The 13,477-nt window shown below is 37.4% G+C and overlaps 1 protein-coding gene across 1 annotated transcript in view; it reads right to left on the bottom strand.

The window, feature by feature from the left end:
• ROBO2 (roundabout guidance receptor 2) overlaps nt 1-13,477 on the bottom strand; it is a 148,432-nt gene that overhangs the window by 73,554 nt on the left and 61,401 nt on the right. Inside the window, exons 12-14 of the mRNA XM_027902214.1 lie at nt 11,918-12,084; nt 7,666-7,787; nt 782-1,013 (exon numbers count right to left, since the gene is read on the bottom strand). Of these exons, the coding sequence (XP_027758015.1) occupies nt 782-1,013; nt 7,666-7,787; nt 11,918-12,084 (521 nt within the window). The remainder of the gene's footprint in view (nt 1-781; nt 1,014-7,665; nt 7,788-11,917; nt 12,085-13,477) is intronic.

The raw sequence follows: 13,477 nt of genomic DNA, 5'->3' as shown, positions 1-13,477 counted from the left end.
AGAGAGGTAGAAAGACAGGTTTCTAAGAGAAAATTATTAAAATTACTTATATCTCATCTCACTCCCTTTACTTTTCAAGTCAAAACCAGCAGCCTAGGAGTGCATATGCTTTAGCAAAACTATGCATCAGGCTATATTCCATAGATATGAAAGCCTGAACAACTCAGTAGTATAAACTGTTTACTATGTCTGAACTCTGCCTGTTTCAGAGAGGCTTGAAAGGTGCTTAAGGAAATCCTCCAAAGGACTGGACGCTGCAGTTTCACAAACAGTGTGCTAACAGAAACATTGAAGTGGCATCCCTTTGAGATTGGAGTTCCTTCAGACCAGTTAAATATGTGTCCTTCTCTACTCCTCGTTTCCCAGTCAACTGTTCATCTGCATTATTACCCATTGTGAAAGATGTGCTCAATATCAAACGCTCATCTGCGGAAGCTTTCATTTTTTTTTTCAAAGTGCAGATCAAAGCCTTTTATTGCAGCAGCAGTGGTTATAAAAGAACGGCTGCAGCAAACACTTTTTGGAAGCCACCAGTGCATTAGAAGTATGTATCAACTAAAAGAATAGAAGACTGGCCCAGTGCTTTCTTGAGGAACACTTAAAGCACAAAACTGAACATTATGTCAAATTCTTACATCACCTGTGTATCTAACACACAGATATCACGTGGAGGAAATAGAGCGGAAGAAATGCATAGACACCATAACCAAAATGGTCACTCTTCTCCTCACCCCCAGTGGTAGCTACAGAAGCCTGTTGCTTTTCTGACCCTTTTACTAACCTTCCTCTGTGGTACGAGCGGACTTTGATTCGCTGTCCATTCCTTGGAACTCATTGAAATAAGGGCGAACCTTAATTTCGTAAGTGACCCCCTTTTTCAGGCTGACAAGGACAGCGCTGCGCTCAGTGGGGACTTTGACCTCCAAATTCTGCCACACAGCTGGGGAAGGCAGGCCAGACGTTTGGCGGTACATCACTCTGTAGCCCTGAATAAACTGGGACTGCCGGTCAACCTGGAAACGACATTACATAACATAGCAATAAACAAATGGAAATGAAAAAAGAAACAACCTGTATAAAAAGAAAGCAAAACGTTCGCCTAGGATACTTTTGTCCTCGTCAAAAAGAGAAAATTAACATTCATGCTGAATTTAATAATCAAACTGCCTTCTCGTAAGTCACTCTTGATTAATTGCCTGTAAAGAACATTTGTCTCACATTACTTGTTATAGAAGATTTCTTTCTGTTTTGCTTTCTCCAGCTCTGTATATCATGGCAAATACCACCTAAAATCATAAAACAAGGCCCCACCCCTGCAACAAATCATGAAAAGAAAACTTTGGCATAAGGCTTGCTGCATGTAAACTTACTAAGCACGTCTTGGCTACTGATGTGCTGAACTAGGAGAAGAAAAGAAAAACAAATTCTTTTCAGAAAAGGACAAGTCTTTGAAGATACCCTGCATGCTTACAGTTAGTCCATTACTTGGCTCACAGCTCATGGGATGCACAGGAAAATAAAATAAACATAAGACAGATGCAGGGAAAACAACTTCCAAAGACATGTGCTGTTTCTTGCCTTCACAGTCTGAGCAGTCTCTTTGCATCCTGAGGCTGTGATGCTTTCAGGCCATCAGATGGAGACGGAATGTTGGTTTTGGTTTATATTTTATTTGTTGCTAGGCAAGCAGAATTCAAGATTGGACCATGCCTAGAAGTTTAATAATTTTAACCTATCATAAATATAAATAGGATTTTTATTTGAAGAAAAACTTTGTATGTGTTTTATCTTGCAGGAAAAACAAAGAAGGCAAACCCCAGTGATTTTAGCTATTATGATGCTTGGATTAATTTTGCCTGTAAAAACCAGTCAAAACAATCTGATGTATAAACCTAAACCAAATCCAGCTGCTTCTATAGCCATCAAATAAAGAGCAAAGAAAAGTGCAGCACAAACAAGACCATACAGTTAGGTGTTCGGTAAATCTCTGGGTTATAACCAAGATTCAACAAGTAGGATATCTGTTATGTTCCTGTCAATTTGTTAGCTCAAAGATATTCCAAAATTAGAGATACATTTGTTTGCCTTCTCTTATGAATAAACGAATTTAAGGCTGAAAACACAAACCACAGCCTATTACGCTTCTCCTATAATCTTGTTACAGTTTATTGAGGCTTTCAGAGGGGACACAGACTCTTAGACATTAAAAAGCAGGGCAAGCAAGAGGAAAGCTTTATTTATGAAAGCAAGGCAGAAATGTCTTTCATCAAAACTGTCACTGTTAAAAACCTTGCAACATATGTTACAACAACATTAAGCTTGCATTTTATAAACTTCTCTACGTTCACTTTAAGTGAATTTATGCACTGAAAGAGGGATATAACTCACAATAATAGCTTGTTAATACCGAAAGAATCAAGCTGTGTTTTTAAGAAGAACATTAAGCAGCTGTTTCCAGATGAAGGGAGTCTGTAAATCAGAGTAAATTGTTTTTATCCATGTTTGACTTTGATTAACTAAATGTTTTACGGACACAAAGACTTCTATGAACCTTGCGTTTACCCCAAAACTCAGCAAAAATAACACTTTTGTGAACTTTGCAATACAGATTCTTAACCTAAATTACAATATAATGCTATGATGTTTAATAATCACACTTGCCTAACTTCTGAGTTAGAAGCCACAGAGAAAAGTGGCATAACTTTCTTAGAACTTTCCAGCTTTTCTTTGCTGTATGTTCCAGCTCTACTGACTGCTGCCTAGTGGAGAACAACTGAAAATTCAGAGTGGACGAGGCTGAACACTGTGTTGCTACAAAACAGAAGGGAAAGTGTTTTATAAAGCACAAACACAAATGCTTCCACCAACTCAGTGAGAAGAACTGGACCCCTAAAGTATGCCTATAGTGTAACAATTTTGATTGCATTACGTTTTTGTATCTATTTGTGTACATATGGGAATATATATGGGTGTGTATGGGAATACATAAGTAGTACATACACATCTTTTCCTCCCAGACTTCTAAGTTCCTAACCTGAAAGACTAAAAAATACAAGGACTATGAAAAGGCTGACATGTTTATGGGTGCTACAAACTAGCTTGATTTGGGGCTCACACAATTTTCACAGAGCTTTCAGTCAGAAGTTTGATTACAGCTGGGCTGAGTGATCTGCCCGAATTTCACATTATTGACAGTGAGTTCATTCCATTGTTTATGTTTAGGGAGGGTACTGCCAAGAGAAAATACTATGCATTTTTAATGTTTTCCATAAACATCCAGTTGCATTCAGAATCAATGAGAGGATACAGAGCTCTATCTCATGCCCAGTCAGCCTGAATGAACAGGGCCTTCTTTAAGGTCAAAATCTTGGCAAATTACACTTAATTCACTTATTGAGAAAGGTGGATTTTTTTTTTTTTTTTTTTTGTTGGTTTGGAGATTTCAAAATAGTAAAAAATTACTCTTGGATAATTACACGGACTGACCATAGACATTTGTGAGGTACAGGACAGGTATATTTCACATATATATACACACATATACATTTGTACATGTATATATGCATACACATCTGTATATGTCTATATACTTGCACATACAAAGCCTGTGACTTAACAGTTTGCTGTCAGTTATGTGTCACAGCAGGCCACTAAAAACATCCTTATATGCTTAGCAATTAAGAAATTATTTCAACTATGCTAAGCATTAAACAACTCTGTAAGTTTGGTACATGATCACACGTAGGCAGAGTTGCAGAAACATGCACTGTAACTTGATGAAAGAGTGAAATACTTTCTAGGTATTCTCATTTCTCTCTCTCTTTTTTTTTTCTTTTTGGTAAGTGGTTGTCACTTGTACAAAGTGCTCAGCATTCCTTCAGTGATTGCAGGAACTCTCTGCATTGATATATTTGGATCAGATAATATTTCTGCTCTTCCTGTGACACTTAACTACTCTTGAATTTGTACAAGCAGCAGTGATACCAACTCAAAAGATCTGCAAGAGCTGCTGATCTAAAGACACACTTTCTCCCTCAAAGGAAAGGAAGCAGAAAATGCAAATGCTCCTTAAAAGGCAGAAGAAAGAACTTATGGGTAGTTGCTGCTCATCACTAACCTAATCCTTAAAGCGACCTACAAGTATAATTGGTCCTGTGTGCTCTTTCTCACCCCCTTTTATGATGAGTACACAGTGAAGGAGGTACCTAAAAACCCATTTATGCAGAATAGAAACTCATTTTCCCCGGATGTTCAAATCTGCACGTGCCCCAGCAGAACACAAGACAGGTTCAATGGCTATTAGGTTGTTAAAAACCAACTAATAATGCAGATTATGCTACAAATATAAGCTCCTCCCAGGCAAACATGCTAATTTGCACCCTAAAGACATTTTGGATCATGCTCTCTAATACGGAAAATTTCTACCCCAAAATACTCTAAGAAATACTCTGCTCCCACAGCAATACCCACAGCAATTCTCCACCTGGGCAGAAAAAGCCTGCATGCTGTGCTGAACTCACTAGCATGGGCTCACAATACTCTCTGGAAATTCAAACTGCACTAGCATTCATCTGTCCTACAGGAACAAGGCAAAAAGGGATGAGACACTGGAAGACAGTCTAATGGACTCGACTCCTGAAGCTTCCAGTGAAGTACATTCATTTAAGATCTACATCAAATTAAAAGACAGATGAAAATAAATTATCCCTCTGCCTGGTAGCCTCCTAGAAGGCAGTCAGTATTTCAAAGCAACAATTCTTTTGTCATATTGAAGAATGTATTTTTATTCCTGCTTGTGCCACAGGGCTTCTTTCTAATGTGGGAAACATTTCATATCTGGTCACTCAAGAAACTTTCGGTTTAATGCCCACTGAGGCTACAAGTGCTGAACCATAGCTGAGGGCAGCTAAAAAAAAAAAGCTTGGAGTACACCATATGCTCTTGCAATGCAAAATGTTTTGATAAAAGTAAAAATAATTCACATCCAGGGCTTGCAATTAACCATTTGATAACAGTGGGCATGTCTGACTCCACAAGCCTCATCAACAACTACCTCTGCACCTCACCTCTCCCTGTGTAAAGTTAGGATAATGACACATTTTTACCATTGTGATGTTAAACTCAGTATTATTTGTGAAGCACCCAAATGTTACGGTTGAGAGCATGACAGATAAGCAAGCATGTGAGACAAACTAATAATTTTTTATTCAATGAAACGTTTCAATAGAATGAATTTAATAAGACCTGGCACCACACAGTGAATAAAGAAGATAAAAAGAAATATTGAATAGCTCCACGAAGAAGAGATCCTCTATGTGACCAGATAATTACAGCTATATTTTAATACCTATGCACAAGAGGAATACATTTAAGTGACACTGAAAACCTAACTTCTGACATTCGTCTCCTTTTTTTTTTTCTTTGACACTCACTTTGTAAGTCTGACCTTCCTTTAAAACAGATAAAATATGTGTGTATATGCCTGTGCATATTTTAAAATTGCAACACATTAGTAGGAAATGATTTTGGAAATTTTAAACTCAAATTTGGAAAAAAAATAAAGAGAAAGCAAACCCAAAACAATCTCACAAAGGAGGAAGAAAGTGGTGTTAATTTGCTGTGAGTCAGGATGCCAGAAATTCACTAACCCAGGACATTCCTTGGCATTCATTCTCTGAATTGCAGAAAGTCAACACAAAGAGTCTTATGACTCTCATGGCACTTCTGTTCCTTTGTATGATAGCTACACTATCTAACCATTTTATATTAATAGTGTGGTCTTTATTCTCTGGACAGAGTGTTGGTTTTTTTTTTCCTAGAGACTATGGTTAATTAATTGGTTTTGTTCTGGTTGCTGGGTAGTTTCTAATTAGCTGCTTCAGAGATCTTTCTTTGTGTGTGTCTTCCCATGGGCAATTCCAAAATGCCTCTGCAGAGGCCTGTGAGCTTGTCAGGTGGCATTGGGTCACTGCTTTGAGGACCTTCCCAATAAGCTGATATCCAGAGCATTCCCAACAATTTACCTTTACCTTACCATGTTTTCTTCACTCATTACTTGTTCAGTAGGGACGCTAAGAGACTCTTTTCAGGGGAAATATATATATATATCCCCATATACACGTACACATAAATATCTATATCTATATCTATTTCATTATAATATAATGGCATTGTTTACATGGTATAAAACTGAATTCTGTTTATACTGAAGGTTCCTTCTGTAGCATATGCTAAAGCAAGGGCCAGCCTATGAAACTGTATTTCTGATAGCTGCCACATCCAAGAAAGGGCTTGAAGGAGCACCACATGGATGTGATCCAAGTTTTCAATTACTGACTGCTAACATCCAGAGTTTCTAAACTACTGATCCATCTGCTTGGGCAAAAGGGTTTGCTGCAAAGGTTAGTCAGCCTGTCCTGGAGGTATGTAGATGAAACAGAATGTTTTTAGAAAGGCAAGCTGCATACTGACATCATCAAAGGAAAAATGCAGTGACACGTACTCTAAATAATCTTCTGAGAGAGACACATTTGTGGGTTTCTCTCTTTATTCTAATCTGTACCCTGACCACGGAAATCTGTCAGAACAAGGATGGTGCAGAAGCCCCCATAAATATGGCTGAGTTGTGCAAAAACAACAGTAATCCTTATAATACACCATCTATCACCACACTTCTTATCTCCTGTTGTGTAATCCTCTGTGCACATTAACCTCTTAGCAACATGACATGTGGAAGAAAACCCCTGAGTATTGTAAATATCCCTTTAGCAGAATTCACCCTACATAAAACAACAGTTTCAGTGATGTGCAGGGCAGTAATATTTCTCTTATTCTTCCCCTTGTGGATCTTCATCCTCTGGGGCAGATGCCCCAGGAGCAATGTCCTCTTTCTGGTGTGCAATGGCCTGGGAACTCTCTCCTCCTTCTGTTACAAACCCTTTCCTTCAAGCCTCAGGAAGGGAGGCACAGCATTTTGAAAGCCAAAGCACTATATCAGAAATTCTACCCAGTAGTTTGACCCCTCAAATAGAAATGTTGTTAAGTACTGCCAAAAAGACTCTGGTCTTCTATAATGAAAGGATGTTCAGATTGTGGGTAAGGCTTATGCTAGAAAACCAGATGCTAAACAGTGGACCAGGCATTAGCACCATGTGCTTCAGACTTCACTAAAAATGCCCTATAATAAAGTTATTTTTTTCATTTTTGGGTCACTAAATAATAGGGTATTGTCAGAGGTCTCTATGCCTTGAAGTGCAAAGTGCTTTTTCATACGGCAATTTTGTGTTGATATTTAACTTTGATTATTTTTTGAGATGCACAGTAATGAATCCACAGATCATCTATCCTCTAGATTATGGTGTTAAGCACATTCATTTTTATCATATTTTTCTAGCCAGACAGCCAGCTCACAGACTGAAGACATTGAACCTGCCTGTCCTGAAAGAGAAAATTAAAAAGACTATTTCATTAACTTATATATATGTATGTGTGTGAATATATATATATATATATATATATATATACACACACCTGTAGAATGTTATTTTGTCAGAGCACTCACGCTAGGGTGAAGAATGGAGTTTTTCTGGGTTGTAAAAGACTGAAGTAATAATAGGCAAAAGAGGCAAACTGAAAGCACTGTTAGGGAAATAGCAGAGGCCTCACCGTCCAGGTGACTTGAACTGTCGTGGGGGTCAGCACAACAGGATTGTGCAGCCGTACAATGACGTCTCCCAGTTCTTTCTGGACTTGCCTGTGATCCACACCTTGTGCTGGTGGGCTGATATCTGCCAGGCACACACATGAAAACGTTATTTTAATGAGAAGAGCTATTTATGGCATCAACAAAAATTACAGAATAGATTAATGACCTGATTTAAACATCCTTCATGGTACTGTTTTTAAAACAATACAACACTAAGGTTTAAATACGAACTCCAAAGAATATAAAGTAATTCACCAAGCCATTCACCCTTAGCCACTTAGGAAATAATGAAATATAAATATCTTCAAATGAGTATTCAGACTAGATGGCAAAGTTTTCTCTGCTCCAATAAGCAATGCAAGAGATGCAATGTTCACCAGTTCCAAAATACTCAGATAATAATAATGCTGCCTAGATGCCTGGGACCAAACTGGTTAGTATAATTTAAGAAAATGAACAGGTTTCGTTGTTTGGGTTTTGCTTTTTAAAATTTCTTAGACCATCCATGACATTAAGTCATTATATGTTTCTAAACTGTCACTAAGCTTCCCCTCCCCACATGCCATGCACACAAGAAACCAAACACCAAAAATAACATTTTCCTCTGCAAAGCAAATTTTCCCTTTACAGGCATAGATAATGAAATCTAGTGCAAATATGAAAAAAGCAAAAGAATTAATTTAGGAAGCCGAACTGATTTTGATCTAATAAAAGGTCAAAAACCCCACTTTACCACAAAACCTTTCTTTTCAAGATTACGTGCCCTTCAAAGTGTGTGGGGAAATTGTTTCTTCTAGTTAAAATCTGAAGGTATTTGGTAACTCGATATACAAAAATGTGATTCCAGCTCCAGCACCTCTTGTGGTCCAAGTCCTTAGAGATCATATTTGGGTTGTTGTGTTAAATTGAATGAAGGTTTTTATCACCTTTGCTAAACTGCAAGCAGAATGTATGTCAGAAAACGGTGAAGGAGGTGGGCAATGTGCCTTTTCCACACTTCACCAAAAGGAGAATGCTGGGATACAGTTATCACCCAACTGTAGCACGTCCTTTCCCTCCAGCTTAGACAGAAATTCAGGTACTCTCTTTAGAGCCAGTGAAATCTGGATCCCTCCAATGGTTCCTTCAAGGATCTTACACCACCACTCTTTGTCAATAGTTACAGAAGCCCTTACTCTGTCAGCTGTCTATGTGGATTGCACAACGCTTACTAGAAACACATACACTGATTATTTCAGCTGGAATTTGCTTGTAGTTTTTCCAGAAGAGGGGATCTGGAACACAAGCACAGATTATATTCAAAAGGGCCTGATAAATTATGGTCATGCCTGTCTAGGCATCTGTGAATTCTGCTGGGTTTTCCCTTGGGATTCACTTTCTGGATTAACATCATGTCCTTGTGAAGAGAATATATACATAAAACTTTTTCCCACTCTGATGGACTTAGATATGGGGGCAGGCATTATGTGACTTCTTTTGATCTTCCAAATACTATTAAAAAGAAGGAATAGAGGTCTTAAAGATAAAACATTTAAATATAACAACTGAATTTGAATCACATGACTCCAGATTTTGACAGAAAGGAGTTCTTGATGATCAATATTTCGGGCTCTTAATTCTGGATTGTTACAGGTTCTGAGTCACCAGTAAACAATATTGCCACAGGCTTCTATTGATATTCAATTCACAATGGCTCCAAGGATCTCCAAAGGAATATAATACAAATATGGATGTCAGTCAAGGAGCTTGTCTAGCAAATTATGTCTATTCAAAGAAACCAAGAAATGGAGAGATATAAAATGAATCTGCAACTGACAGCAACTCCGACTGGTCTGTGGGGTGATAATTTATGCTGCTATCCACAAAAAGCTATGAGCCCTGCTCCAAAATACCTACACGGCTACTTTTCAAGTTAAATTACTCTGTGGTATACAACCAGCAAAGTACATGTATTCCCTCAGAGGAAAGGACATTTCTACATAGTATGTTTGTATGAATGGCATTTCCTCATTTTATTGGGACATATTTCCAGGAGGGAATAACACGAAGTCATAACAGTGAAAAATGAGTATCATCAAGTATTGGAATAATAAAATCATGACTCAAGCAAAACTGGTTCAAGAAGCTCTATTCTGGTCACCATTGAGAGGGTTCTAAAACCTAATTGGTTAGATGGTTTTTATAACCTCTCTTTTATCAGCTTCCAGGGGATTTACTATTGGTTTGTAATAATTTAAATTTCAGGGATAGGATTATATATAGTTTCTTTTTTTAATATGTGGTTTGATCTATTAATAATCCAACAAGAAATCAACTCCTTTCTTAAGAGTAATTATGATTTCTCTGTCCTTTTTTATTGTAAGTCATATAAGGTAAACCTATTGAAAGTACCTGATCATCTACTTGTAGTCCCTTGGTGAAAATATACATAAAATCTTATTACTTGTATTTGCTATACTTCAAAAACCAGGACATTAAATGCTCAGCTATTAAAGCTACCAGAGACACCTGTTGCAAATTATTATATAGCACTGCTATAGCTGCTTTGTTGTTTCTCCATGGCCACTGTGAATAGGCTTTCTGCTGTGTGTCAGCTTCTTCTGTGAGCCTGAATTGAATTCAGGCATAATTAGAAATCACATCAAAACATTATGTTAATTTTCAATTGATTTTATGATTTAATTCTATTAAACTGCAGGCTTGCAAAGCAGCTATAAATCCTGTACATGTCTCAGTGTGCTTGACTGCTGAACAGCTTCTGGAAATGGAAGCTGCAACACATGCTGTAGCTAATTAAAAGACATGTTTTTACTGAAATCAAATTGCTTGTCAGTATGTCAGGTAAAAAGTCTATACTTGACACTCAAATGCCAAACAAAGTTGTTTTTTTTCAGCTAGGTGATAAGTTATGCAGACTAAAAGGCTGTTGCAATGAAAAGCATGAGTCACCCTATAATAATGGGAGACTAATAAAGAAGAGAACTTGTGATGCTCTGTGGATAGTCAAGCCACAAAATCCCTGCACAACTCACTCCTCTAGCTTTTCAGAAAGCAGCTCTGTTTCTTCTTTTCCAGCCAGAATTACTATTTTGAGTGTCTAACGATTAAGGACAGATTTATTCAGGACTAGGCTGGGATGAGAGAGGCTGGATCTGATGGTTATGTGATTAAGAAATACTACCCTACTTTTGTTTATCTCTTTCCACCTAGGACCAGTGAAGTACAGAAACCACTTACACAAGCTGGATGCTCTCTCCACACACAAACACAAAGAGAGGATCTCATTTTAAATTAACTATGAGACGAGCTATTGCTTTGGACTCAAAAAATTACGACTCCTAAGAGTTATTAATTCCTGTATTACAGCCTGCATAAGACAGAACTACACTCTTGAATTAATTAGTCCAGCAATGTCTTGTCAAAGCCAAAAAAAACCACATCCATGCCGTGCAGGGAAATTTGTCTGTGGAAGTTACGTGCAGTTAGAACTTGATGCAATGCGAACAGAATTCAATAGGTGATTCAATAGCAATGGAGGATCACAGCTATCAGTCCTATCACCACTCCATAAATGAGGGATTTCACTTCAGCCTTCCCTTTTGGTTTATGCAGTGGATTAATATAAAGAGTTCAGAAATGTAGATATATAAATAGAATGCACTTTTCTCAGAATAACTTTTATACATTCTTAGCATGCAGATGCCTTAATTTACATGAATTGTCCGCCTAAACGTTGGATTGGATCAATCAACACACTACAGATATTTTGTGCCATTCTTTTGATTAAAACTAGCACTAAATACAATGTCTGCCTGTCATAAGCACCTGTTACTACAGTATATCCCTATTATAATGATGGAGAGGAAGTAAGGACATGGAGAGAAGAGATACTGAGGAGAGCATGGAATTCAGAGAAGTTCTCAGAAAAGCTTGGGTAACTCAAATTACTTTTAATAAAAACCAGGAGCACAACGAGTGTAAGTGAATTGCAAATCAAAAGGTCTATGCTGCAGGAAGGATTAAAAAAGGAAACTCTCTCTCCTAAACTCCAGACTGGTACAGCAAACATTGGACTATTTTTACCTTCATTGGTTAATCTCAATACACTGTTCCTTCAGTCAGGGTGCTAAAGCCCAGACTGACCCACTGGCCAACTCTCAGATCTTTCTTTTTATTTTAGCTCAAGCACAGAGGCCTTAATACCACCCTTACCTTGTGTTCTGACAGGATCTGACATAGGGCTGGGATCACTCAGGCCCTGTGAGTTGATGGCTCTCACCATGAACAGGTAGATGGTGTTGGGGCGCAGGCCCCTCACAGTGTACAGGGTGCTCTTCACGTGGTTTGCCACTGTCTGCCAACTGTTGCTCACAGACTGACTGCAATGAGAAGAGGGTTGAAGATCATACACTAACGCAAGAGAAAAATAAAGGAGCGAAACACCTATTTTGTAACCCAAGATAAAGTCTAAGCACAGGAAAGATTAGTAAAAGCGGGGTAAAATTAAAAACACTTGTTTCAGCTAACTCGTTGAGATGGGATAAAAAAAATAACACAGCTCTCAAAAGCATTTTTCATTGCAACAGAAGTAAAACTTTTTGCTGTTTCTTTAAAATAAATGCCTGCAAAAGGAAAGTGTGGAGAGCTGTAAAGTAAATTTGAATGATAAACAGGCTACTTTTGAACATAAGCCTTTAAAAGGAAAATTCTGTTAAAAGAATTATTTTTTATACTGCTAAGTAAACGATGTCAATAAATTGTCATTGGAAGAAAAGTAGTCTCCTTGAATTAAAATCATAAAAGTTTAAAAAAAAAATCAAAACCCTTGCTTTTAAGGAAGGAAAGTATATGATTTTTTTTTGTCACTACATTTTCAATTCAACATTATTATAATTAGATTAAAATCCACCATATGAAAAGATTTCAAATGTGATTGTAAAAACAGCTTTTAGTGAAAATGTCTGGCTTTTGTTAAAATTATTGATGGGATGCCATTAAAGCTTATCTAGGGGGAAACATCACAAGACTTTAAAGTGAAAAATTTATGTTATTGTGCTTTGTTGTATAAAGTATTGAAAAAAATCTTTAAATATATTAAGAGGAAAAAGAAAATGGAAAGCTATGAGTTCTATGTTGTTTCAATTTCTTCATTCATGCAGCGCATAAAGAGTAAGTTCTAGAACAAAACCAACTAACTGCAGGCACAATAATGTTCTTTACATATTAACAGAGCAGAATGAAGCATTTTAGCTAAAATTTGCATGCATGTGATTTTGACTTGCGTGACTTTTAATTAAAAGACGAACTGAAATATTTGTCGTTTGTTGAATATCTCGATTAGGGAAAACATTTAAGAACGTTGTGGATTTTTAAGCAGAAATGTGCCCTGCAGATCCATTGCAGAGGTATGGCCCATGCTTAACCAAACTTGCTGAATCGGAGCCCAGGAATTCTTCTGTACCACACAGTAATTGCTGCTGTGTGGGAGGGAGCAGCTGGAGCCTCTTCAGCCTCAGGCTGCAGGATGAAATCCTAAATTATCAACACCAGCCTTTTCACTTAAAAGTTTTCATCTATCTTAAACAGTAAGAAACAGAAATTTAAAGTGATTTGACTCTTTAATAGGTACTGCTTTAACAAGAGCAGGAATTAAAGTAAGCAGAGAAGTTTCAGAACTACCCACTTATTTTCATATAATTTGTACTAATTCAATAACCTGCAGCATTCCCACAGAAGACTCTCACTGACCATCAAAGTTAAGTAACAAATAAT

This window comes from Empidonax traillii, unplaced genomic scaffold, assembly GCF_003031625.1.
Source record: "Empidonax traillii isolate 1590-97213 ecotype Southwest subspecies unplaced genomic scaffold, ASM303162v1 scaffold852:size265239, whole genome shotgun sequence".
Lineage (NCBI taxonomy): Eukaryota > Metazoa > Chordata > Aves > Passeriformes > Tyrannidae > Empidonax > Empidonax traillii.
The sequence above is the reverse complement of the archived record's forward strand: the minus strand, read 5'-3'. Positions and strand labels throughout refer to the sequence as shown.